The sequence below is a fragment of the Agelaius tricolor genome, unplaced genomic scaffold (assembly GCF_023055355.1).
Source record: "Agelaius tricolor isolate 1412-34295 unplaced genomic scaffold, bAgeTri1.0.p SCAF_11, whole genome shotgun sequence".
Lineage (NCBI taxonomy): Eukaryota > Metazoa > Chordata > Aves > Passeriformes > Icteridae > Agelaius > Agelaius tricolor.
In genome coordinates this window covers 13,403,906-13,431,790 of record NW_027269271.1, presented here as the reverse complement: position 1 = coordinate 13,431,790, position 27,885 = coordinate 13,403,906, and the positions used below count along the sequence as shown (strand labels likewise).

At 40.4% G+C, this 27,885-nt stretch overlaps 1 protein-coding gene across 19 annotated transcripts in view; it reads left to right on the top strand.

Annotated features, from left to right (window-relative positions):
- PTBP2 (polypyrimidine tract binding protein 2) overlaps positions 1 to 27,885 on the top strand; it is a 214,187-nt gene that overhangs the window by 137,002 nt on the left and 49,300 nt on the right. For 14 of the 19 annotated variants that reach the window (XR_011680590.1, XM_071436211.1, XM_071436210.1 and 11 more), the window contains one exon: positions 27,597 to 27,734. The exons of the other annotated variants lie outside the window; for them this stretch is intronic. Coding sequence is in view for 12 of the 14 variants with exons in the window: in XM_071436211.1 (XP_071292312.1) it covers positions 27,622 to 27,734 (113 nt within the window). In the remaining 2 variants the exon portion in view is untranslated. Of the gene's footprint in view, positions 1 to 27,596; positions 27,735 to 27,885 lie in introns of those variants that run through there. 19 annotated transcript variants of the gene reach the window in all.

The window sequence follows — 27,885 nt, the reverse complement described above, 5'->3', positions numbered from 1 at the left end:
AACGCAGGAGGAATTTAGCACATTCTTTAAAGGACTGCACATCAATAATACATTCTCGACCACAAAAAGAAAGTCAAACTGCTAAATGGTAGTTGTTTAAGTCAACAGCATACAGGAAAAGGCACTTTCCCTTTAATCTTTGCTACAAAGGGATATGCCCTTGTAGTCGAGACAGTATCATCTACAAGTCGGCCAATTCGTGCTTGATGTGTTGATCTTGTGCCTTTTAACAGTGCTTTAGGGGGTTATTTCAACAGCATTGTAGATGACAAGGCTCGGATTAGTGAAACTTTTCAACTCCATCTTTGTTTTTGAAAAGGCTGCCTGCTGTATGAGAGCACTTGTAAGGCCTTTTTGTGCATCTCAGTCTCTTGCCATAGGTAATTATTTATTAATGCAAACCCTGCAAGAAAGATTGACTGTGTCAAGAAGAGAGCAAGGCAATAATAACCTAATAAAATTCTACCCTGATGCCCTTGCCTGATCCCAGTATGAGAGTCAGTAGTTCTGCCTTTTTACCTCATTGCATCAGCTAATTCCCAAATTCAAAAGCAGTTTTGTTCAGTTGTGCTCAGACTGTACCAAACAGTCCCACAACTGGGACCATGTTCCTGCCAGCTGATCAGTGTTGATAGCGTTAGGGCTGCTCTGCTCTAAGCCTGTGGCAATGCTGCAGTATTCACACAATGCAGAGGATTAGGGTTGGTGGAGCCACTGGTGCTAGTCTGAAATCAGCTGCCACATGGATCAAATGAGCAGGGGAATGCATGCTAGGGAAGTGGTTTACTCTGGGTTCAGGTTTTGTTTTCACTCCTAGCCCCAGCAGTGCTGTAAGCTTCTCTCACAAGTTGCTTTGATTCCAACCCTTCCTGCTTTGTGCTTGGACAGGCAGTGCTGCCCCCACTGTGTGTTGGGGCTCCAGGCTCTGCCTGTGGGTGTAGAAACCCCGGTACAGCAAACATTGGGGCCCAGAGGAGGAGGCTGGAGTGAGCCTTGCTCATTTGGCAGTTTGGTTAATTTCTGAACACCCATGTGCTCTGTGAGCTACGACCTTCTGTCTGGGTTTAGGGACCTTGCTGTCCATGAATGTGTTTGAACCCTGCTTGCATCTGCTGGCATGGTCCTCCTCCAGGTTCCTGTGGCAGCATCTCCCATCAGTTTGCTGCTCCCCGTGCAAGGAAGTGCTTTCTCTCACCTCTTGTGAATTAATCTTCGTATTCCAGATACCTCCTCATCTCACACCACAGGGATAAATTCTGACTAAAACCAGGATGCTGTTCTGCACTTGTTCCACTCACAAGCAGGAGACAAGCTTTATTAAAAACTAAATTTAAACCTTACAGCTCTGTGGAGAGAGAAGGTAGAGCGAGGTTTGCACAGGCTCCTGGCAGACAGGGAGGTTTTGAGCTGTCAGGTTTTGAACAGGCAGAGGTTTTGCACAGGCTCTTAAATTGCATGTAAATGTTCAGTTTCAAAGGACTCTGAATATGGCTTCTTTTGGTCATTTTAGAGAGGATTGCTCAGACCACACAAAGCATCAACTTCTGAATTTTGTCTTATAATAACTGGCAAGTCAACTGTCCCCTCAGTCAAGCTATGTGGCAAAGGGACAGTGTGACTTCATCAGGTAAAGTTTCCCTTATGCAGAAAAACTTTGGGTTAGTTACAAAGCAAAACTTCGTGACTTCCTTCTTAGGTTTTTGATTTATTTTTTATTTTTTCCCCTAATGGCAAAATGCCCGGTGCAAATCAAATCCTTCAATTCAGTTTCCAAAAAAGAAGAAGCTATCCTGTATGCCTGAAATATTAATTAAAAAGAAGCAAAAGGAGAAAGATTTGGACAGATCCCAAACTAGCTACTCAAATATAAATGTCTGCAACTGTCATGTGAACTTCTCAGTAAATGAAACTATAATCCATCCTTCCTAATGTGGAAATGCTACTTGATTAGCCCAATTAAGAACAGATTTCTGACAGAATATTACTTTAGGGTGTAGTTTCCTTAAGGATGAAAAGATGCCAATTTAGAAACAACTGTATGTGACTCTTGTTAATAAAAATTAGAAACAAGGAATGACATAGTAAATTAACCATTGGAATTACACATTGGCTTGAGTTTCCCTTCAAAGTAATATAAAATATGTAGAGCAATTAGGCTATTTTTACATGGAGTGATTTGGTAAATCAACATCCTCCATTAAACTTTTAATTTGCACAAGTAGAACACTGATGTATTTTGGCTTGTGATGTGTTGATTGGTTGGGTTGGTTTTTATTGCTCCATTTGAAGAAACAGTTCACTTGAACAAAACCCCTTATTTGACCCTGCTAAACTCTGTTTTTTGGTATTATTTTGGTTTGCTGTCACAGTGGTCTGTTTTTAATTGTTGGTGTTTAATTGTGATGACCATGCATGTGAGCATCTCTGAGCTGCCCACTTATGCACTTAACTGCATGTGATAGGCTGGGACCCTCCCTTCTCCCACCTGCCTGGCTTTTGCTTTATTTTAAACCCTCTGCTTAGCTGCCCCATGACCAAGTTAGCCTGAGATCTCCTTGTGAGCTCTGCACATGGCACAGAGGAAGTGGGGAAGCCGTGCCCCTTGAAATGCCCCTGGGCTGTGGTGTGGGGCTGCGAGGGCTCCCTTGGGAGTGAGCAGCAGGGTTTGCCATGAGGATGTGCCATCATTTTGTGCCATGAGGACGTGCCAGGCAGTGCCAGCAGCCTGGGAATTGCCCAGTAGCTGTGGGGTGAGTGCTGAAGGGACACACTCTGCTATCGCCCCAGCCAAGCTCTCCTCGGCATCTGCAACGTGGGGAGCCAATTTCAAAACCTTTATTGTTTTGTACAATATAGTGTAAATATTTAACAGGGTTGCTTAAAGTTCTTTGTGTTTGCTTAACTGAATCGAAGCAAGGAACATCAATTTTCTGGGAAGATTTCTGCTCTGCACGATCAACAGAATTTCATATTGAAAGATAGTTTATCCATGCAGTCACGCTTATTTTCCAGTTGCCCAAATTAAGACAATCTATAAAGAAATGTTCATTTATTAGCAACTGGTGTTTGACAGTTTATTTCATGTAAGCCTCCAGCTTTCCTTGGCAAGCTTATTTGCATAATGTGTTATTATGTCTAAATGGAAAACTAAATGCCTCCATGTGGTCTTTAAATGACAAGTGCTTGTCAGCTTCATGCAATATTCAGAAGTAATAGATCCAAATCACAACAGCACTCACTATGATGTACAAGGAGAAAAAGAAACAAAGCCCAAAAACTTGTTGCATATCCTTCCCTGACAAATTTACACTTTGGTACAGAATTGTCAATTAGAGTTTTCATTTGTTAAACAGTTGAGTTCAACTGTGAAGGCATTTACTGAAGCTTTATTCTGCACTGCTTTTGAGTAATTACAGTTCACGCTGCTGTTTTTTGTTTTCTTCATGTTTTTTGCCCCCTTTCAAACAATGCAGCTCAGGGAATAAGCTTCAGGAAACCTTGGCAAGGTATAGCCAAGAATTTCTGCCTTAATTACTTCTGGAAATGTGAATGCTCCCTGACAATGGTTACAATAGCTTTGGAAGATCTATTATGAAGTTCACATTTTAAAGCGTCCTTGGGTCTTAAATTTGTGCAGTTATGTATTAATTTTTTAAAAACAGAAAAGTGGTGTGTTTGTGTGTGGTTCCAGGTTATTTGAGGATTCAGTGAGGGTGAAAAGTCACAGTGCTCATGTAAGCATTATCTTTCTGCCCTTTCTTTGCATGTTTCTCATGTGCTGCTCTGTCCCTCACAGCCCCTCTATCCTGAGCACAGCAGAAACATCAAAGTGGCTTCCACCAAAGAAGGAAAATCTAAACTCTGCTTTTACACCAGTGTGGGATGTGGTGTGCTGGCACAATGAAGAGCTGGGGTTCAGCCAGGAAAAAAACCTACTAGCAATTAATGCTACAACATGATACTGTCAAGGGGCAGTTGTGACCTTTAGCAGTGCCACATCTCCTTTTTGATAAATGCTATTATTTCCATCTCATGTTAAAGGTTAGGAAAAGTAAACAATATTTTACATATAAGATTAATTTTTAACTTTTAAAATAGATTGTTATCTTGTTTCCTATTCATTGTGTGGCATGGAGTGTTCTCAGTTGAACTTGACATTAGCAAGTGCTTTTTAAGTTGGCATTAACTAATGAAATGCTTTGGAGCAGAGGTTGGGATTTGTGTTACACAACAGAAGTCCAGAAAGAAGATAGGGAGGAAACAGGAAATATTAGAAAGTATATGCTGTCTCCTGGGTAAATCTGGTGCAGGGAGAGAAAGAAAAACGGCCAGATACTGCATGCAATTTCAGCACTAGTCTAAAACCCAGGAAAAATGTATTAGTGTTGGACTGTTGAGTTTGTTGCTTTTAACTGTCCTTTTTGGCTGCTCAGTGTTGCAGGACAAGGAGATGTGGCTGAAAAGGACAGAAGGAAAAGAGAGGAGACATAAACTGACAGAAGGAAAATAGCACAAGGGGCAGGACTAGTAGCAAGGACTCGTGTCACAACTCGTGGGCTGGCCTTGGGGTCAGACTGCTCTTAGGTACCATCAGTCACCACCATCTGGTCACTTTGCCTCTTAGTAGCTGAACAATGCAGGCTCAGAGAAATGCCTGCTGGTGTAGGTTGTAGGGTTTGGGAAGTGATGGAGATAATAAGCAGGCAAACAAGAATAACACCTGTTCTTGTCATGTGCTATCCTGTCTAACCACCACTAAGCACTGTGGCCAAACAAGTCATCACCAGCCACTGGGCTGGGGTGGAGTGGGGCTCCCCTGGCTGCCCAAATGTGTCTCAGGCTCTGGTCAGGCAGAGCAGGCGGCTCATTGGCACTTTGACCAACAGGAACCATTAGGGGAATGCTCAAATATCCTGAATAGCACGTAAGTTATCCAGGAAAGTCCAAAGACTTGCTCACAAATGTGTAAAAAGTAGCCAAAAAGTAGGCATTTGCTCCATGAGCATGCAAATAACACTATTGCTGTAAAAATCAAAGGTGGATTGCACAGACTTGACAGCAGGTGACTTGCATGCTCCATCTCCAGTTGGTCTTTTAGATTCTTTGGCTCAAAATGCTGTGCAGCATCATATCTTCTGCATCTCATAGCCCAGGCTACTTTCAACAGTTCTTGTAAAGAGTAACATAAGAGTTATCATCTCATCTTGGCCTGAGTGGTATTTGTAGGTGCATGAAAACAAGGATAAACTCTCCATCAGTAGGTACTTTTTCCCTGCCAAAAGAACAGGTAAAATTATCTGAAGGAAATGGCAATCAGACTGGATCTCAGAGTAAAGTGTCCAACAGGGTGAACTTTTCAAAGTACCACCTCTGATTTTACAGCTATTCAAACCCAAGGGCATTTATTTAAAAATCCTCACCTTTTTTATGGTACCCTTATTTGAGATTAATTATGTATGTAAAATTCTCAATGAAGAATGCAGCATTCGAGGAACTCATGTTGAGTTTCAGCAGTTAGTCCAGTGATATTAAAATGAAACAGGACCAACTTTGTAGGGAGCAATTATAACATATTACGGTGTGAATTGCACACTGTGATTAAACTCATAGGAGGTACTCAGCAGCAGCATTTGCTTTGAAAGGGGCACTGATTACCATTTGTACTATGCATTTTGGTAATCAGAAATCATTATGGAAAATATTACATCAACTAAACAAATACCCCCTTAGCATCATGAAATGTACAGATTTTATTTTTTTTTTAAGTAGCCGTATGCATGTAAATAAATACTTTTTTTCTGCATGGGACTAGCACTTGATCAGCACATGGAATTATTATGCTGTCAGGCTGCAGCAGGACCATGAGCTGCAGAATGAATGGTTTAAAGTTAAAATACCTCCTGGGGTTGGGTTTGTCTTCATGACTTAACTTCGGGCTGGTTGCAATGACACTCTAAACCATCATTTACTTGTGATTTATAACAATAGCCTTGTGAAAGAATTAAACTAGCAAGAGGTGTTAACATTTACTTTGGAAGTCCTGAGTTATTTCTATTAAATGGCTTTCCCTAGGATTTAAGATAGGGGAGTCTTAAAGCTCTTACTACCTATAAAATACTAATGGGCCTGTGTTGCAAAGGTACTATATTTTTCTGGCATGTTTTGACACCTAATATTTTAAGGGATTTGAAGAGAGCTCCTGTCTAATGGCATTAACCAGTTTTATTAAGGCATTTTTGCCACTGCCTGCTGAGGGTGCTTCACATTGTCTCATGCAGCAGCACAGGGCTTTTGCATGCCCCCCAAGTGTCCTGAGCCAGGGCCACACCTTCCCCCAGGCCAGGGTTCCAGAGCACAGCAGAGAGGGTCAGCCTGGCAACAGGTCCCACCCGCCATGACCCAGAGCAAAACTTCACCACAAGCCAAACAGCTGCTCACTCAGGGATCCCTTTCCTTCCATCCACAGGATGTAATGTAGATAAATCCTGTAACATTTCTGGCAGTTGGGGACCATGTGATTGCTTTAAAGATGTAAACTCATCTTCACTGTATCTTGATCATTTTCCCTCCTTCTCTTTCTGCCATGCCATTTTGATTGCTTAACATAAGGTCTAATGTCAAGTAATAATAAAGCAATTACAAGAAATACAATTCATTCTGAAGTGCATTAAGCAAGAACTAAATTAAGGCACATAATTAACAACAATCAAAAAAAAAAGGAAGATACATTAAGGACAAAATGTTTTAACCCCTATATTTCTTCCAGCATTAACTACCTTGGCATTAACTCAAAACTGGTAGGGGAAAAATATAGATTCTATGCAGCTGCAGTAGGGCTTTTACTGATTTATGAAGGGCGATTCACAGATCTGTCAGGGATGATCCTTTCTATATTGTAATAGACTCAGTTTAAACTGTCATGCTAATTTTTTTTACTTGTCCATCTGGTCCAATTATTAGAAAATTGTACTCAAGAAGGCTCCAATAACAAACATGAAACAGCTCAATATTTCAAGTTGCCAGTATTTTTCTCATATTTGTTCTTTTTAATTAGAGAGCATACCAAGTTCCAACCACAGGACCCAGGCATTTATTAAGTGATAGAGAAACAGCACTATTTTATTGACTAATTCCCCAGGCTTTTATTATGTTTCCTAGCAAAATGTGATTTATAGGAAAGTTAATAAAGGTATCCTCACCTACTGCTCCTGGAGACAGGACATCTACAAGGGGCAGACATTCAGACTAATAAGTGAAATCACAAATCTGGAAGCTGAAATTGGATTTTATTTCTGTGAGTGCAGCAAAGAACTGATGCAGACTTGGGCATTTAACATCTCTATCTTAACTGGCTTTGCCTATAAAATGAATGTAATAGTTTTTCAAGATTTTCACATTCTGCTAACTAATTATAGCACTTACATTTTTTTCAAGATTCAATGCCAAAAAAAAATCATTAAAGTTTCGTTTCCTCTATACCATGACCCATTTCTTCCTCCCAAATGTCTGAGACTTTTTTTTAGTGACTGCATTCCTGAATTGAAAGTAACAACTTGAAAAGTGTGTTATTCCAAATTTCTTGCCATGCTTTGACTTTTTTTTTTCCCTTTTTATAGCATTTCCTGTGTGATTTGTTCACGAAGGGCGTGTTGTGGCATGGGGACATTCTGTGGGCTCTGCTGATGCCTGAAGGGTGGCATCAGGACAGAGGAGCACTGGGAGGCTTGGCCCTGGTACATACATCCTTTCCAAATCCAGCTAGAAAAAAGAAATAGTACAAATTGGACAAAGGCAATTTAAAATAAATGCATTGATTCTCATTCTTAATAAGGTTAGGCATGCAATTGTGTGATGACTAATTTGTGTGCCTAATTACCATGATTGTATGTGCAAATCAAGTAATTATGGAAGTAAATAACCATAATCATTTATTTTCATGGGTAATTATTCAATTTTATGCACAATGGCAATAATTGGGTGTGCAAATTAAGCATGCAATTGTGCATGCATATTCAACACACACTTGTGTGTCTAATCTTTCCATAAATCTTTTTTTTTCTGATTATTTTTCTTGTTTCCTATCCTTTACTCTGGTGTGGCATTACTGGGACACTCTTGCTCGAGGTAAGGATTTGAAAACTCTTCTATTCCAAACCTTCCTGACTTTTTAGTGGTTGATAGTTCTCCAGTGCAAATGGACTGCTCTCTTGAAAGATGGCTTTTCATTCTTGGTCTTAGTACAGGTGTACTCTTTTCCTAATTAGGCAGGGAATTTCTAAATGGGAGACTGAAATAGGTACAGTCTAAATAATATCCTAAAATATCTAAATAATACCCTAAAATTTCCAAATAATATCCTAAAATTTCAAATACATAATTTTGTAACCTATTAAGGATATTTCATTAAAAAAGGGGTTTTCTGCACACATATCCACAATTATCTTGGGGTTTCAGACATAATAGTGCCTTTGTCATGGAGAGGGACTTCATACTGCACTGCATTGGAGGAGATATCCCTAAGCTGCCATTACAGGCAAGGAAAACATTGTACCTCTTTGCTTACCACACAGGTCTGATTTACAAAGCACTTTGGCACTGACCTAATTCAGTTCCCACTTAAGACACGTAGAAAGAAATCCCATTGACCTCAATACAAGCGAAGTTTATCACCGCTGAGCGCTTCTAAAAATGTCACCCCACTTTTCTGTCTTAAGACCTGAATTTATAGGCACATAATCATCTTTAAGCATAAAGCATAAGCATATCTGTTATATGCTCAAATTCTTGCAGCTGCAGGAGCCCAAGTGTCGTTGCTGCCAGCAAGGTGCTGATCCCCAGGTGCCAGGTCGGTTATTCCTGTGTGGCTCCAGGGCAGGTGTGTCCCAGACAGAGCTGCTGGGCTGTTCCCAAGTCATGCCTGTGGCCAGGGTACAGCACATGCAGCTCAGCCCAGCCTGGGCAGCTGTTCAGGGTCCTGCCTGTACAGTACCCATGCCATAGGGGCTGTAGTTTGTCACTCTTTCCTCCCCAGCTCTTTCTGCAGCAGGGAGGCAGGGGAAGCACCCTGGCTTCATTCTGCCTCGGGAGGAGTGGCTCATTGCTCTGTTTAACCAAGGGATTTAATTTCCAGTGTTTGTCTTTTGTGTCCCTTTTCATTCAGATAAATTTCCCCAGCCTCATTGATACTAATCTCATTGTTCAGGAATCAGCAAAGGGTAATTAGTTTCTGCAGTAATGATCTATCTGTCACAAGATCATGGCCTTTCATCACACACCATCTCAGGTGTTTTCTAACTAAGCCCAGGGAAAAGGAGCAGAGCTGCTCCAAGATGTTCAGTCAGGTGGGGAGGTCTGCATGGTGCATGGCAGCAAGTCCCACCACCCAGACTGGGGCATCCAGCCAGCAAAGCCTTCCAGTCCCAGCCCCAAATATCAGCACCCAGAAAGGACTTCCTAATGGTCAGACCCTGACCTTCTGGGTGGGGAAAAAAATAGTGAAAAGAAGAACCAAACCTCCCATCCTCAACCTGTTTTGATATTTCAGAAGAGAAATTAATTCTCTTTTTAGCTATGAAGTAATTTTTCTCAGCATGGTATGGTTTCCTATGGCAAGAGGTTATAAAGGTCAAAACCAGAATACAGCTCATTTTTATTGAGATAAGACAGCTTGCTCATGTTACAAAGCATTTCTCCCAGCTGTTCCATTTCATAGGGAATTTTTAAATTTTAGGGTTTGAAGCATTCTGAAGTTAAAAAAAAAATGAAAGACTCAAAAGCAGAGCTTCGTATAAAACAAAGCTGTTTTGCTGAGTATTCTCCTGGCAGCAGTGTCAGACCTTTGTCACAACTGGGCTTCCCAGCTTGGGATGGGACCTGCAGCCTTGGGCAATGTCACACATTGTGCACCATCTCTGGGGCTGAGCCATCTCAGCTCGACATGGTGTCCCACTCTAACATGCCCTTTTCCCATAACCATCAGCACTTTCTGGGCTCTTTGTCTCTGCCAAAGAGGTCCAGGTGTTTCTTCCTGTGTAGTCTTTAATTGCCAGACTAACTCTGCTTTCTACTGGAGCCCATCAAAAGGTTGCATGCTCAGTTCTGCATGTCACATCACTGAGAACCTATGTAATGTCATGTAATCTATTCTTCAAAAATATAATGAACTAGAAACTTTCATTCCAGAAAAATTTAGCTACACTTTTAGGAAAGGGCTGTCAAATTTTATGTATCCCACCCATAATATTGCCACCTTTAAATATACATACACAGACACAAAGCCATTTTGAATTATAATGTCTAGGAGAAGATAGTTTTCAAAATATCCACAAATGAGGATAATTGAGCTGGTTTCCTACATAGTAATATGGCCACTGAAGTCAAAGTGGAGAGATAAGTCACTAATTATAAACAATAAACACTGAATGTTGTCATTTTACAATTCTGCTGACTTCACAGGGCTGCAGCTGCCTTATGGAAAGTCTCACTAAATGTTTCTTTGTGTAAGAACAATTCTGCTTATATAGCCTATATTTTCCATATTTCCCTATCCTTATTCTGATTTACTGGAAACATTTGCATTAAAAAAGTATCTTTGTTTCTTAAGAGTTCATCTGCTTTCCTGCTTATCATGCACATGCTGAGAAAATGAGCTCAGCAGCAACAAGAAATGCCTGTTTCCCCAGGTCAGAAATCCTTCTGCCATAATGAATGGGAGTGACTTGGAGACAACACCTGATCTGCTTTTTCAGACAGATTCAGTGTCCTGCCTCCTGCTTTTTCAGATTCAGTCAAAGATAGTGCTCCAACCTGACAGTATGTGACCTTGGAGAACTTTGGAGAATACAGGGCAAACTGAAATTCCAAGTTATTTATTTGGAGTTAAAAAATTCCTCTGGCTATTCACAGAAATATTCCTGCTGAAGAGATATTGATGGCAGAAATAATTCTTGTTCAGCTGTTTATTCTGCCAAAAATGGCAGAATAAACAGCTGAACAAGAATCCTAGAAAGCCAATTGATGCCTTGGCAGAGTTTGAACACCAGAGCTCGAGGAGCATCTACATCTGCAAAAAGGCTCAAAATAATGCAGTTGCATTGGTTATTTCCCTGTCTGGAACAAGTGCCTGAACAGGAGATGGCTTTGTGGTGAGCTGAACAGCAAAGGCAAGTGATATCTCCTGGTGAGATTGGAACCTTTTGTTTCTTGGTAGCTTAACCAAGAAGAAACAAGGATTTGCTGGAGAATCAAGGATGTTGCCCTGCCTGTTTGGAAACAGAACACAAAATAGAGCATTCACTAGGAAACAAAACCGATGTTAATTTAGTAAAAATATTTTTAAATGCCTTTATATGAGAGGCAGCCAACCCCACTAACAGTCATATGTCTTGAAAATTACCACTAATCAAATCATGCCCTTCCCTTCTCCAGTAAAATGCCTTGTGCCCTGCTGTTTGTCACACTTGTCTTGTTACTCCTGATTATACCTGTTTGAGATTTATTCTTTTACTTAAATAGAACAATGCTGTTGTCTCAGTGAGGCTGTTACTTGTTTCTTATGACCACTTAATGCCATCCTGTGGAGCAAAATCATTCCTTTGTTTGCTCATCTGGGCTTATGTGGTACTGGAATTTGAATAAGAAGTGATCACTTGGGCATCCTGTTTCATTTCAGTCTTGTGCTGTCCTCCTGGCAATGGCAAGAGTATTCATAAGGTGAAGTTAGGGCTTGGTTGATACCAGTGTCTTGGGCAGCAGGGAGAAGGGTGACCACTGAGAGAACTCAGCTCAGAGCAGTTGCTATGCTACAGACAGTGGTTTCTACTTCATGTGCATTTGAGAAGTTCTCCTCTGCCAGCAGCTAATTGTGCTACCTACTTCTTGTTTTGTGTAAATGAGCTCTCCACTTGCAGTGGCTGTGCTCCATAGGAGTGTCTCCTGCCCTCTTGCCCACGCAGAGTGATGACAGAGGCTGGGCTGCAGGATGCCTCAGAACAGCAATGGGAACAGGAGCAGTGCAGGGCAGGACGGCTGCACAACTCTGCCTCCCACTTTACCAGGCTCATGTTTGTATCCTCTGGTGCCTTGGAGGAAATCCTTGGTGTTGAGCAGCAAAGCTAGAGCATCTTCCTCTTGTTTCCTACCTGTACAATAAATTCAGAGTGCTGCTTGCTCAGTAGTATTTTCTTGGTAAGGCAGTGAGGAGATTCTGTGACCATTTGCTTGAGGGCAAGATTTGCATCTGTATTTGTCTTGCTATCATTTAGCTATAAAACACAGGAAATAATCTTTTCCTATGTCACAGGCATGATATAGGCAGCTCAATTAAAGTTTATGAAGCATGATCTGAGATCCTTTTTAACTCAGAGCTTTACAGATATGCAAAGCAAGATTTTCAGTTATTCATTACTGTTTATGATAGTTCATATCTTACTTTTTTCAAGCAGAACAGTACCTTGATCAGGAAATAAGTCTGCTTTCATGGGAAAGAACATGATTTGAGGAGGAGACAAAAATGGTAATTATTAATTACATATTATAGCTTCCCTAGCACATAATTTTGTCCACATACATGGAATACACTACGTAGACTGGATGGTAGGACTTTATGCTATAATTTCTCTGCTTCAAAATATATCATGCTCATGCATGCTAGTCTGTGGAAATATGCTTGGAAATATTTTGGGACATAGCATCTGATTTTTCTGTTGACAGTAATCTGCCTGTGGTCATATAAAATACCTCCTGGCTTAGATCTGACAATGAACACTGAGGATTTGTTTGCGAATGGTTTAGAAAAGAAGATTTACTTTGCTTTGAGGGCAGCTGGGAAGACTCATTTTATTGGATTACAGAAAGTGAGAGCAGTAAATAAAACCTGATCCCCAATATTTAATATATGAGTGTCATGAAAGAAGTAAAGATTAACTGTCATGTCAAGATGCAGTAACTGTAAGTCTGCTGGTTAGCTATTTAACTGATAGAATTAAAGGAGGAGCAAACAGAACCCATCTGCCCACACTTTGTTTTTCAGAAGACCGAGAAATGGAAGCTTTGAATTCTAAGAGGCAAAAGGTTTTCTGATCATTTGCCAGCTCTTTCTCATCTCACTGATTTGAGTGATCCTGCCAAGTTACATGAAAACAGTATCTTTAAACTGTCTGAAGACACTCTGTTAGATCATTGTAGCTCCAATATTTTAACAAAAGCGTGTAATTTTCATCATCAGAGCACTGTTCTTCTTTATTTAGGCTCACCACTAAACTGGGAAATCCTTATCTAATGAATTTGGTTGTGTAGCACTCATGGCATTATTAGGAGCAGGTGAAGCATCTCTAACTCACACCCCCTAAATGGAATCTGAGTTTTTGGTTCATACCTTGTACAGATTGAAATACTAAAGCTTTTTTACTGGCTTCATTTGAGCAGCTATCACAGCCCTGAATGGGTTGTGGAGCCCCTGTATCAATGAATAAGGTAAATTATGTATATGAACTAAAAATAACAGGGTGATACACTGACCTGCCACAGACACTTTCTGAATTTATATGAACCAAAATACATTAGCAGTGAATAACATCTTGTTAAGGAATCCTTAGAAGTGATATAAAACCAGTTTTGTTGGCACACCACAGTAAGAACTGGGGTCATGACAGCCTATTTGATGGAACAGCAGATACAGTGGAAAAGTTCAGCATTGTGCCTCAGAACCTGCTGTTGTTTTCCTGAGATGACCTAACATCTGTGGCTTGAAAAACCCTCAACATTTCAGTCTGCCTTTGGCTTGCATTAGTAAGTTCTCTCAATAAATGAGTATTTGTTATTTTAGTTAAATATCAGGCCTTTACAAAAAAACATGGGAGCATGATCATAATTACATTATGTTTTCTCTGTCATCTTTTCTTGGACTCTGTGTCAACATTCTCCATATAAAAGAACTGCTAAAGGCACTTTGGTTGTAGGCTCAGTGCTGCCACTTCAGATTTCTGGCTTTTGAGCTAAGATTTAACCACAAAGCCTCAGCTGAACTTTGTGGCTATGTACTTAAAAGATGAGTTGGCACCTTTAAATCAGTTCAGCCCATGGGCCCAGAGGAGAGAAAAGTCAGCTACAGAGTGCACACAGATGCACTGAAGCTTTTTCATCCACATGTGGGCAAACTTTTATGTTGAAGCTATATTAAATTGCCAAAGGCAAACAAAACTACTTTGCTAGGTAGTCTTAAAGTTTATTTTTACCTGATGATGACATTTGCATTGGGAGTGAGGTACAGCAGCAGAAAGCCCACAAGGGCAGCATCAATGGAGCAGATATTGAAAAGAACAAAAAAAACCCTGTTTCTTTTTAAGTCCTCCATACTTGTAAATGTGAGACCTATTGCTGTGATAAATGAAAGGGTCATGAGCCAATGGACCAGAGGAGGATGAAATAGCCCAGCTGTGTGGAATACAATACTGACTTTTCAAAGTTTGTTTAAAATCAGGGCAGCCAGTGCAGCCCAGTCTGGCTTGGCCCAGGGTTTACTGAGGGGAATGTGCCCTGCCCTGGGCAGCTCTGCAGCTGTGGCTGTCTGGGACAGCATTTTCATCGTGAGCAGTGTGTCACTAACGATGTATCCCACAGCCTGCCCTTCCCTGGGGCCTGAAGCTTTGGCTCCCCATCCCTTCCCATCCTTTCCCAGCCAGCCTGGCTGCCATGAAGACAGAGCAGGTTCTCCTTCCCTCTCTCAGGCCCAGCTGGAGCTCCCAGCCCAGAGTAAAACCCCAGGTGAGTGCCACTGCTCAGGGCTGCTCCTTGGCACTCCAGGGCCACCTCCGCAGAGGGGGACCAGGACAAACTGGGAGCAGAATGGACCATTAGCTGCACCTACAGGGCTGCTGCCAAACTATCTGAAAAGCTTCTTTTAAAAACCAATCTGATTGCAAGTAAGAGTAATTTCAGTGGTCTGCACTTCTAAGCTCTTATTTTGTGTATTGCAGTATGTGTCAGTGAGCAGAACTTAATAATACTTCACCCATATGAACCTTGGTGATTGCATGCAGCTTCAACAGAATAACAAAATTAATTCTCTGATGACTTCACAGCAGTTTTGGGGAATAATAAGCTGACCTTTTGCATTTATTTTGTACACAGAAACCACTACAAATTTATTAAAAAAGGCATCTGTAGATTAATGTTTTAAGTGTTATTGAAAACAACAACTTTTGTTATTTATATAGATTTAAAATTCTACCTACTTGAACCTGTTAGGGCACATGATTTAAAACACAAGTATAAAAATGTCATATAAGATTCAAATATTATAGGCTTCTAAAATGTACATGCTCTGAATAGCAACTCCAAATAATGCCAGTGAAGCATACAGATAATGTAAACCTTTACTGCCTTCTATCCCACAATTAATCATACACCAATCACTGTAAGTCTATTGCCTCATTTAAAAATCAGTTATTTAGTTGAATCATGCTAATTTTAGGTCATTCTTTTAATGAGTAATTTCACTGGTACATCACCATACAATGTCACAGTATTATAATCAATTAAAACAAAAACAACTCAATTATTTAGTAGCTAAACATAAAAAATACTGTTTTGGGTATATGAAAACTTCATTTCCACCAGAATTAGAGTAGCCCCTTGTCCTAAGAGCCAGTATAATTTCTCATTTTCAATCTTAAAGAATTGTTATAGCTTGAGAGAGAAATTTAAAGAGACGTGAGTTCCATCACTTGTTATAATCAACTGTACAGTCTGCTCTGGAATGTTTTGGTCCTCAGAGTGGGGATTATGGCCAATGCTTTTACTATGATCTACATTGCTTGAATTCTCTGGCCTACTCTTTCTATTAGAAAAAGGTCCAAGTACACAAAAGAAGTCTGTAACTCAGACAGGAAAACTCGTCAGGAGGTTTGCTGACAGCAAATTTCATTTAGCTAGTTTTACTATAAGCAACTTATTCTACAGGTGCATTTTGCATTCAAATTATTTTTATCAAGGTCTTTTCCCAGTAATATTAAAATCTGTTTATAAGGCCTGTAAGTGGTTTATATAATAAGATTTTTAATGAGTTGGAATATTAAATTAAGTTGTGTAGAAGTGCTTCAGGTGCTGATATAACTAACTTACACACTGTACATCGTTAACTTTATCATAAAGTTTAGCTTCTCTTCATGCAACAATATACAGCTCTGCAGTAGTAACTATCAGCTTCTCTGCACTGCAAACTGTGTTTTGTGGACTGTTCAGCAGGATTTTCTGTGGCTGGGGTACCTGAGCCCCTCTGCCAGAGTCACCCAGCTGCTCAGTCAGCCCTGGGTGGGCTCATTCTGGGCTGGTCCTCAGGCCCTGTGCTCTTTGCTGCAAGATGCAAATGAGAGCAGCCCAGTGGCACCACAGCCTGATCTGCTGAAGCCCAGCTCTCTGTCCTGTGCGAGCCTGGGGAGTCACATTTTCATTCTTCTGCTTGTAGCTGAGATTTGCTTTCTTTGAAAGCAAAACTGTGGAAATGAGCCCCCATGTTTGCTGTGTGAATGGCCAGGGCATACCAGATGAAGCATATCTTAACCTTACCTTGCAAATCTTAACTTTGATTTACCTTGTTTGTAAATCAGAATGAGATATGGGATTACACAGCAAGCAGAAAGCCAGAGTTTTGCATTCTGCAGTTAATACTGAAATGTCTGGCATTACATGTGCAAATTATTTTGTCCTTTCATTACCATCTACTGGTTTGATAGGAAAATTATGCTCCTAATTTTTAAAAAGGCAGGGCTTTGCCTGCTCAGAGGAAACCTACCTCAGGGTTTTCCAGAGATCTTCCTCGTGAGCTGCTGCTCGTTTTGCTGTTGGCAGAAAAGCCATGTGTTACTGCATGATGATCTCATGCCTGGTCATGTAACTGGGACTTTGAGTATTTCTTGTCATATGGCCAAATTGTCTTCCCCATAATGGGGAAAATTTCTCTTTACCTGGTGGATGAGGGTATAGGGTATGCTCCAGTGTTTGGATAACTGGCCAACAGTAGGTGAGGAGTGAAAACAATCCTCATCATACTTAATTTGCCAGAAGTTGCCTAAAACAGGTGATGTGAGTGCCTTTCCTAGAAGTCACCTTATTAATTTATAAGTCTGGGGTAGCATTCTCTTTGTTGTCTACATTTTGCTTCACTTCATATACTCTGCATTTGCCTTCTTACATTTTGTTCTTCTGTCTGAGGTTTGTCATTGTACCTGAGGTTTCAGGTACTGAAAAATCTCCCAGTGAGTTGGAAGTATAACATGTTTTCTCTTGATTTTGATTTTGGCTTCAAGAAGCTTGAGCTGGCATAAGAAAAGCTCCATTTTTCCAACACCATTTGCTGGGCCAGTCACAATAGCTCACCCTGTCTCAACTCCTTGAGCCACCAAATGATGTTAATGATATGTACCTCTGTCAAGTGCTGGAAGAACAGCAGCATTATAAATAAAAACAAAGCAGTGCAGTGCTTCATGACACAGATTTAGCATCTGGCATTAGCTGAAGTTTCTTACCTTGGGGAACCGAGGAGCTGCTGGCTAGACAGGCTTGGAAGTGTAACATTATGTGTCAGTCACTCTGGCAAGATCTACATCCTAACCAGAGAATAAAATAGCTAGACAGGATACTTCTGCCGTAGGGATGATAATGGCAATCTCACTCAAAACAAAAAAGAAAAGAAAATAATTTTTTTTATTGATAACATTTGGTTAAGGTATGTGGTTATTGCCACTCACTCTTAATTAAAAGATATTAAATGGTGTCAGTGAATTGGTAGTGCTGAGGAACACAGAGCTGCTGAATATTCAGCAAGGTTAAGTGCAGCTATTGAGGCACCTACCATTGCAGCAAATGGGCTGCAACATCAGATTTTCACATATAGGGCCAGTGCTCTCAAACTGTGGTGTAGCTCAGCTGTTCTGCCTCCCTTCATGAGATTGATGGGGATTCTGCTGTGCTTGCCACACTCCAGTGCAGAGCACTGGAGGGCATTCAGCATGTTGAGAAAGGTCAAAACAAGACTACATCAGCTTCTGAACCTAAAAACTCTGAACTCTTTGCTACCTATTAGGATGAACGAACAAAAGCTGTGTTTTGATGTGTGACATCCCAAAGAATTGCTTGAGGCAGATGAGAAAGTTACTGCTACTTAAAGGAAGGAGCAGTTGTCTGCAAGCTTCATCCCTCAGTGCAAGCACTGCAGCACAGCTCCAGCAGCTTCAAACAAAGCTGTGTCCTCAGTGAACTGGCTGTAGGTTTGGTAATGAAGTGCTCATCCCAACAGTCATTAAAATTTTGACATCTTTAATTTGGTTAACAGGAAAATATTAATTGTTTATTTTCAGGTACTATGAAAGCTGAGATAAACAATGCTTAAAGAAATTTACCACAGCCTGGCATGTGCTACCAGCAAATCACAGTTTCTGCGTTTTCAAAACTTGTAATATGCCCTGTTCCAGCCTGTTGAGAGGTATGGTAATCTCTGTTGGCAGAATGTGTAAATAAACCTAAAATAAAGACAGCTCAGTGTGCAAAGCCCCGGTCACAGAGCAGGAACAGCAGCAGGAGGGAAGGCAGCATCTCCCAGTCTGGGCTGGGTCACACAGCAGCTTCAGGGGGGTTGTTAAAATGCTAATTAAGTAGTTCTTTACTCCTGGCCAGACACCCTCTCCTCTCCTCAGAGCTGAGTGTCGGCCCAGGGCTGCAGGCTCCCTTGCTGGGTGAGTCCCTTCACTCTCCAGCCCTGGCTGGTCCCTTCCTGTGCCGAGGACTCTGGGGGGAGCCTGGGCTGCGCACAGTGCTGGCACTGCAGTTTCAGCTGCTGTCTCTATGCTAAGATGGGTAATATACAGTCTTGACCTACACTTATTTGTAAATATTTTAATTTTTTGCAGGTCACTAACTGCCCTGTTTGACTTTGAAAAAATATTTTTCATGTATTTCTTCCTCACATAAAAATGATAATCTAGACACTGGCTTCTAATATCCTGGCTATTATGCTATCAGCACTGATGGGTTTAAAATAGGAATAAAAAAGCAAAATAAATGTTTAGCTTTTTGCCTGTGTCCTCATCCAAGCACACTTATTAATTCGAATATACAAGCTATTTTTTTTCTATTTATATTATAATAAATGAAGGTTGCTCAGAGGAGAAGACAGACCTGTGCTTGTCTGGGAGGAATGTGATGCACAACAAGCAAGAGACTGACCCTTTTAATGTCATGCTGCTATTGATGATGTGCTTAAGTACTGCTCCTTTCTTTATATGGATGCAGGCTGAGGCCGGGCAGCCAGGCTGCCTCAGAGTGTGACTCAGGGAACAAGTATGTAACTAACAGCTCGCTGTGGTCAGCATTACACCCGCCAGGAATTTCTTCTGGCAGCTCTACCAAGTTGTGAAAGAAATACTGTGGAAAGTTTCTGTTCCTCAGACTTTCCTCTCATCAGATCAGAAATTCCATTGCATAAATGTAACAGATTCGTAGAGAGGCTTCTATAATTGCTTTTCTTCTTGGTCTTTTCAGGAGTGCAGTTTTCTAGTTTTTGTTAAAATTTAATCAAGGGTGAATTAATACAGTGTATAATGTTTTTCAGTTACAAGTTGTGTTAGAATTCGTCGTAGTTTAATTACTTTTACATCCGGTAAAAACCTGAACATAGGAGCAGCTCTCCCAGTCTTCAGACTACATTTACCCTTGTGACATTTAATAAAATCCAGAATTAAAAACAATTTAAATTCTGCAGCCAGATCTGTGGAGTCAGTGCTGCTTTGCTGAAACTTCTACATCACCTTCAGCTCACTTAAAATCTGCCTGCTTTTATTAATTGACAATTGCAAATGTAGAGACTAGACCAGAATGTAGTTCTTTTCTGGTTCTTTTCTCTCTCCTTTCAGCGTGTTCTGCTGTCTACATGGCTCACACAGGTCATCAAAGGGAATTTCTTGAGTCACCATTGCCTAAATTGTGCAGCTAATACAATACCAGATGCTTACTGCTTTCAATATCTAGAGAAACGGAGAGTGGGCATTCCAAAAGGGTTCCAGTAAGCTGGATTTATGGATCATTACAGCTACAGACATGGAATGATGTGAATTTATCTACTAACCTTGAAACCTTGCCCTTAACAGAAACCATGTTAAAGTGCAGCATTTCTTTACAAAATCCAAAATAGAACAAGTTACGATGGCAAATACAGAAAGAGAAGTACACTTGCCTGGAAATCAAATTTAATTGCTTGTCCTTCCTCTCTGTATGCAGCTGGCAGGCTGTGGGTGGCTAATGAATCCATGCTGTAAGGCAATGCATTCCCTGAGACCCTGGGCTGCAGAGAGCCACCAGCTGACACCCCCAGCTTCCTTTTCTGCCCTCCGCCCTCTCTTGTGGATTGCTCAGTGGGGCATTCAAAATCACATCTTCTCTCTTTGCCTCATGTGTTACTGATTCTTAGCTAATTTAGGAGACAATTTCAAAATTGTTCTGGGTGATCAAAGGCCCCTACTTTTTTTGAGATGCCTACTTCCCTTTTGTAGACTTGGCACCAAAATCCCCTGTACTTCATGAGGCAACATAAAACTATTGGCCATTGAGAAGTGATTTCCTTTTGTGGTAAGACAGTGTCCAAATCTGCACTGAATCCATACATGTGTCATACTTTACACAAACCTATAATGGAGATTAATGCTTGTGGCTTATTATTGACTCTTGATTGGCACCATGTGGGAAAGATTGATATTTAGATCACTTTAGGATGATGATAGATTTGGGGTGTTCCACCTAATGTCCTATGTTTTAGAGATACTCTGATAGTCTCAGTTAAAAATTTTGATTCTTGTATTGCTAAGTTCATGTTTCGGATCAGTTTAGTAAGGCAGCTCACACACCTTAGACAGCTTAAAACATCAGACTGGCTGTACTTCCAGGACTGAAATGCTTTAAAAATTATCTTTCTGACCATGACATTGAGATAATTATGTTATTTACTGAAAACTGGTCATATAGAGTGTAAAATCACCACAAGGAAAGGAGCCAGTAGCAGATCAGAATCTTCTTGAATACTTAGGAATTCAAAATACAATTTTTTTAAGTCCCGTAAATTTGCGTTTTAATTCATTTTTTGAATGGGGTATTTTATTGTTGCAGATAAGAAATTCAAAGGCATGACTGTCCAGTTACCAAGGACTTCCACTGTGTGTATTACAGTTTGGAAGGTAACATTGTGGTTACATTGAAATTTTGGACTCAACTCTAAAGCTCTTTTTCTTCCTCAGCTACAGCACTGTTGTTCTTGTGACTTGAAAGAATCAGTTTGTCCAACAATAAGAATATATAATAATAATAATAATTATTATTGTTATATGTTTTACAGAGGACAAGTCAGACTTAATTTATACTGGTAGGTATTTGTGGTCTTTGGATGAAAGGTTATGTGTTAATAAAACTTCACATGTTGTTGCAAACCTCTCCAAAATAGTACTTCAGTGAAACCTGCTTGGTTTACTTGTGTCCTTAAAGAGAGAAATAGAGCAAAAAGAAAACAGAAGACTGTGAAAATCAGTCCTGAAGTTTTTGTTGGCTTTGCCTTTTACACAATTAATGCATTGTTCAGCTGAGTGTGGTTTCAACAGGGCACTGAGCAAGCATGATGCAAGTGAGAAACAAGCTGAGGAGTAGGCACACCTTGGATACTGTAATGACAGCCTGGTGTGCTTCCCTGTTTACTGGTAACAAAAACATGTGGTGCCTGAATAAGAACTGTTGTGTACTAAGTTTTCCCTTTAACTGAGCATGAGTGACTGCTGTTTCCCTACTATTAAGAACTTGCCTTTAGCAAAGTTAGACAATCAGAATCCAGAGTTCTTAGGGTTTAAGTCTAGTGGTCCCTGAGCTTGATGTTTGAGATTATCACAGCAACATTTTGATTGCAACTAGGAGAGAAAATCAGTGCAGGGAAATTTCTGCCTGAACTAAAATAATAAGCCAGAGCTGAAAAAAGGACTGTAAAGATAGGTAAGCAGAGTCTCTACAGCTTTTAGAACCATGTTTGGGCAGAGCCATATTTTGTTCAGCAATGCACGCCTTTAATCAGAGCAAGCTGCCTTGCCTCAGGTTGGGTTGGAGCTGGGAGATCTTTTGTGCCTCCAAATACCCTGTTCATCCTGTCTAGCACTTGTATGTGTCAGTGGCCTTGATCCCTTCTCACTCCTGTCAGTGAGTTCCTGTGCCCCGAGGCCAAGGCTTAGCTCTGCCTGCCCTTGTGCAGAAAACAGGAGGGATATGACTACCCTGACTCCAATCCCCTAGAAAACCTGCACCAGGACTGCTGCAGCAGTATTTTGATTACTTACTACAGGATGATGGCTTCTACTTTACATGCTCTGTGCCTATAGTGGTAGTAAACTATCAATTTTGCCCTTTTAAAATAATATTTTATATCTGCTAAGTCACCACATTAGACAGCAAGCACAATATTGGACTGATAGCTGACCTAAGAAATGAGTAAAGAAATACAGAGATGTAAATTTGACACAAAGATGATTACTATAGTCCAAGCCACGAGGAATCAGCCTATCACTGGACTGCATCTCCAAATACTGCTGATGGTATTTGTTAAAAGTTGCTGCTATTCATGATGGAAGTTGAGATGATAGCTGCTGTTTATTCTGAAAATGCAGATATCGTTGTTGGGTTCAGATATTCCAAAAGGTTAATGAGATATTATGTCACAAGTGGCCAGAAATTCTCTGAAATTTGCAAGCAGACGGTTTGTAATGCAGTGTGACAAGCTGCTCTTGTTCTCCAGCTACATCAGCACTCCTAAAGGACAGTAGACTACACAGAAGATTACTCTTGAAATTATAAAGTAAATTAGTTTTGGGGATGGCAAACTGATTTTTTTTCAAACAATATCCATCTGGATACATAATGAATTTAGGAACAGAATTATTTCTGACTCCCATCTCTAATCTGTTGCTCTTCTACTCAGCACTCATTTTCAGATTTGCAGTGGGTTGTTGTGCCTTTTACCACTTAACGTTTCTGTAACTCTTCATGCTGCATATGAAAGAGAACTATATCTGCTTTGTATGGTCGATAGAGCAACTTACAATTTTTTAATGGAAAATGTAATTTAGTCTAGAGAAGAATATTTGTAACCTCAGAAACACTGGCATTTTTCTATTATTTCCAAATTGAAAAGACAAGAGTTAGGTTGACAAGGAAAATTACTGAGGTGCCTTGATCTGTTGCCCATACTCCACCATCAGTGAGATTTTTGTTTGCTGTAGCAGGTCAACTTTAAATTACAGCTAACATATCATGAAGTTTCTGTGGAGCATGAGGAATAGAGAAAAAGCCCTGCAAAACATTAATTTATGGATTGCTTTCTGGTGCTTTTTTAACCTTCCTGCCTAAGGTTATGAGAGGTCACTAATTCTACCTGTGATAGTGATGTCTCAGTTTCTGATTATTCAGGGATCAAAGCTGCAGGGATGTGCACCTCTCCAAAAATCTCATTTGGAGCATGGGAGTACATGTACCAGTCCCAGCCTGAGCAGAGCCTGGGAAGGGGCTTTGGTGTTTCCTCAAGGATTGATGTGAGGCTCTGGCTACGCTGCTGGGAGAGTTTGAGCTGCAGAAAAGCTCACCAGTGCCCCCAGTTTAGGTGCCAGCCCAGGGCAGCCCTGAGGGCTGTGTGGGGGCTGCAGGGGTGGCAGCAGGGAGGACACTGTGCTGTCCCCAGCATGGGCTGCTCTGTGTCAGTGCCACGGGGCCGGGCCCTGCAGCTGCTCCGGCTTGGTGGGACCCCTGCAGCCTGGGTCAGGAGTTTTGGTTGTGAGAGGCAGCGCTGCAGAAAGGTTTTTATGTGCAGCTGCTTGGGCAGATCATCTTCAAATGGTCTCACAAGGTATTTGTATCTTTCACTTAAACTCTCTGAGCACTGCCAGCTGCAGTGACTGCTGTATTCAGTAAGTGAAAAGAATGTAACAGCAACTGAACATGGTAATTGGTCCTTGCAACCTGGATTTCTTTTCTGCTATAAGCAAAACCACTATTCACATCTACCTTTTAACATGAAAATAACTTCTACTTTTTGTGGTCATCTTTTTATTTTTTTCTAAAATGCAAACCCCCATCCCCACTAAAGGCTATTATTAAATAACTTTGTTGAATAGGTTGTGTCAGTTGGGTCAAATTTGCCTCCTCTGTTGAACCTCCCAGTACTTTACTCCACAGAAATCACAGGTCTGTGAAATTGATATGATAAAAACTATTTCAGCTGAGTAGATCTAAAAGAGTAATGTTATATATAATATTTAATACAGAAAGATGCTTAAGTGATCTCAGTTAAATTTGCTGCTAGACAAACAGACCGGTGGGAAAAGTATGTACAGTAAAGCAATTAAAAACCAGAATGTCACAATGTATCCCCCTAGCTACATTTTCCTAGGGGTATTTATGATGCCCAAATCCCGAAGTGAGGAGTGTGAGGACAGCATGAAAAGATAATAAAGGAGAGGGGAGGAGACTGTCCCTTGTTGAGTGTTTCTGATGTAGGAACAGTATGAAGGTGGTGGTACTATTGTAGGTTCACTCCACCAGGAGTAGATGACTAAAATGTTGCTTCCATGAGTCTCACGGGTAAGAGACAAAGTGGCCCCTCAAGAAAGCAATTATGTATTTTATCTGTTCATTTCTGAATTTCTTAATTTAAAGAAGACTGTGTCTCCCCAGGATGCTTTAAACTCCAGTGCCTTGCCCTGCAAATAATTCTGGCTTGCTGTTGGCTTTGGGTCAGCTGCAGCTCACTCACAGTCCAACAGCTTGTGTAGTGCCCCAGCAGTCAGCCTCTTTAAATGATGCTATAGATCCACCTCCCTGTATTGCTCAAGGAAACACTTTAACAGCAGTCATCTTCAAGGCCATGATGTTTCAGTGTGGCAAAATGAACAAATTGTCTTTTCATTGTTTCCTTTCTAAGCTATATAGAGGCTATTTACTTTGCTTGTCGCAGCTTTGCTTCTATAGCACTTCCCTGTAAAGCTTTTGACCAGCAAGCACTACATGGAATGTGCTAGTTGGAAAACATCTGAATATGCATTTCTGGCAGAAATCATCCAGGTCCCAAAAATCATACAATTCTTAAGTGGAAAAACATACTGCAAAGCTGCTATTTCCTGTCTTTTAGGGGAAAAAAGAAGGAATTCCATGGAAATATCATTCACAGAAATACTTCCAACAAGCCCCAATTCATGGACTTTCTTACTTACATCCTCAAAAATGAATGATTTCTTTTTAAGTCAGCAACTGCTTACTCAGTGAGAGAGTATACTGCCACCAATACTATTGATTAAAATATTGTAATAATGTATTTTAATAACTTTGTGAAGATGATAAGGATTTTAGATAATACTTATTTCTCTTGTAAGAGAAGAAGCATTGTTTGGCTCTATAGTTACGATGGTGCAGTTATTTCTCTCTTTAGGAACACCCTATACTCTCCCAAGGAAATACTGCTTTCAGTTTTAGGAATGGTTTATTGCTTTCAAAGTTTTCAGATCATTTAACAGATTTCATTTTCAAAGATTCTCACTCTGGAGGAATGCCCCTTTGAGGATTTCCTCACAGAAAGAGGTGTCTGCTTTGAAGATTTTCATTTCTTAAAAAATAGTCACATTTCTGGGGTGTCCTCTTTGAAGACATTTTCTGTATCACTTAAAAGGTTTCCATTTTAAATATCTTTTACCACCATGGACAGCATCCACTTGAAAATATTTTTCCTCTGTGATATTCTTTTTGATAATTTATACAGTCTTGTAGGAGTCCATAAAAGAATCCCTATCAAAAAAACCCAGGAACATAATGCTGTTCCTACATAAGGTGCAAAAGCATGTGGAAGAACTTAGGATGGGATGTTATGACAGCACAGTTTTGGAAAAATTGTACAAAAACAATTCCATTTTCTAACATCAAAGGGTAAAGTAGAAAGCTGAGCTCATCTGTCACTTATATATGCCCTTTTAAAAATTACTATGAGACACTTTTTACTCCTTTTAAATTATTTGAGTTCAGGGTTCAAGTTCTGGTATTCCTGAAATCAATAGCAAAAGTCCCATTTCAGTCTAGCTGTGCAAAGAATATTCTTTGAAATTGCTATGAGTTTTCTTTCCTTGTTTGAGAATGTATTGCTTTAATTTACTACTATATTATTGGAGATTTTGAATCTTTTCCTTGGTGGTGGTGTTTTTTTGTTTTTTTTTTTTAATGTGTTCTCCATTATTTTTTGGTCACCATTTTAATCATAATTATCATATCTGCAAAACTAGGCAACCTCAGAGCTTGTTCATGACTGGGCTCATTGTGTATATTATATAAAGTCTTCTCTCTGATGTTGGTCTGGGAGTTAGATAGAGGGTAAGTCAAAATTCACCTTAACACACCCTTGATTTAACATCTAAGCCTAGTTTGGGGATATTTACTCAGGCTGTGGCTGAAACCTCTGGCTGTCCTTGCTCCTGTATGCAGGGCATAGCGCAGGAAAGGCTCCTGAACTGCAAATGAGCAGGGGGAGGCAGGAGGGCTGAGGTCTCAGGGGGTCTCCTCTGACAAAAATGACTCTGAGTCTGACTAGATCTCTTCAGTGTAAAGTCAAACCAGAAGAGTTTAGATCACCTGCAGCAGTGGATCTGCTTGATTTGGCAGAGGAACAGAGGAAAGCCCCCTCCACCAAAGCAGGCTTATGGGATGAGGAGTTAATGTTGGCCACCACTCAGACACCGGTCGGTCACCACATACTGGGACAGACTGGGCTCCCTTTGCACAAAGCTACCGATTGCCAGGGCATCACTGAACTAAATGCTTCAGCTCCACTAAGTTAGTCATACCCTTATATGTATATCAGTAGGCACATTTAGGCAGCTTCACTTCAGAACAAAAATAAATATCATCTTGAAGTCCCTACATGTATTTTTTGTCTGATCCTCAGATGGAGAACCTTTGTTACCTGAACACTGATTTGCAAAAGCTATTGTAGTAATGAAGGACTTGCTAAGAACTAAAGCCAGGTTTTTGTTGATTGTGGGTCTTTGATGTAACCCACTCATGAAAATAAGCATTAAATATTGATTTTGAAAGTACAGTGCTTAGAGATCTTTTCCTAGGTTTGGTGACTGCCTGGCAGGTGGGACAGCCCTGCTGTCTGCGATGTAAAGATCAAGGCTGGTAAAAGCACCACCATTAAGGGAGCAGTCTTCATCAGAACTGGCCAGCCACATAGCAGTCAGGGAAAAACTAGTTTTCACTGCCCATTGACTAAATTACTTTACTAATGTACTTGGAGAACAATCATAGTTTTGGTGTCAGAATATTTCACCTGTGTCTTGTAGAGAGCCAGGCCAGCACTCAGACGGCTGCTTGTGACAATAGAAAGATTGTTACATTTTTTTTAGATTAAGAAGCAGAGAAGTTCTACCCTTTGTTTTATAACATCAACAGACACTTTTGCATTCAGAAAGAAAAAAAAAAAAAAACAAAAAAGAAGAAAAAAGCAAAAGAAAAATATCCCTTTCACTTCTTGCCCCTGACAGAAAAGAGCTGCAGACATGGCTGTACATGACCCACAACATGATCTTTACTCCATCACCTCTCCAAGACAAAACCAAGGAAACCCTATGGAATGAAAGATGTTTGCAAACACTGCTGGCACATATTGTTTGTAACAAAAAGTAAGTAACAAAAAGTAAAACTGATCTCCAGTCCTGAGGAAAGTAAATGGACATGTTTTTAATCACAGTGATATAAAAAGGTGAATTTGGTGTGGAAAATAAATTTCCAGGTGGATATCCTAGAAGCCAGAGAGAGAGAGTGGGCAGACTG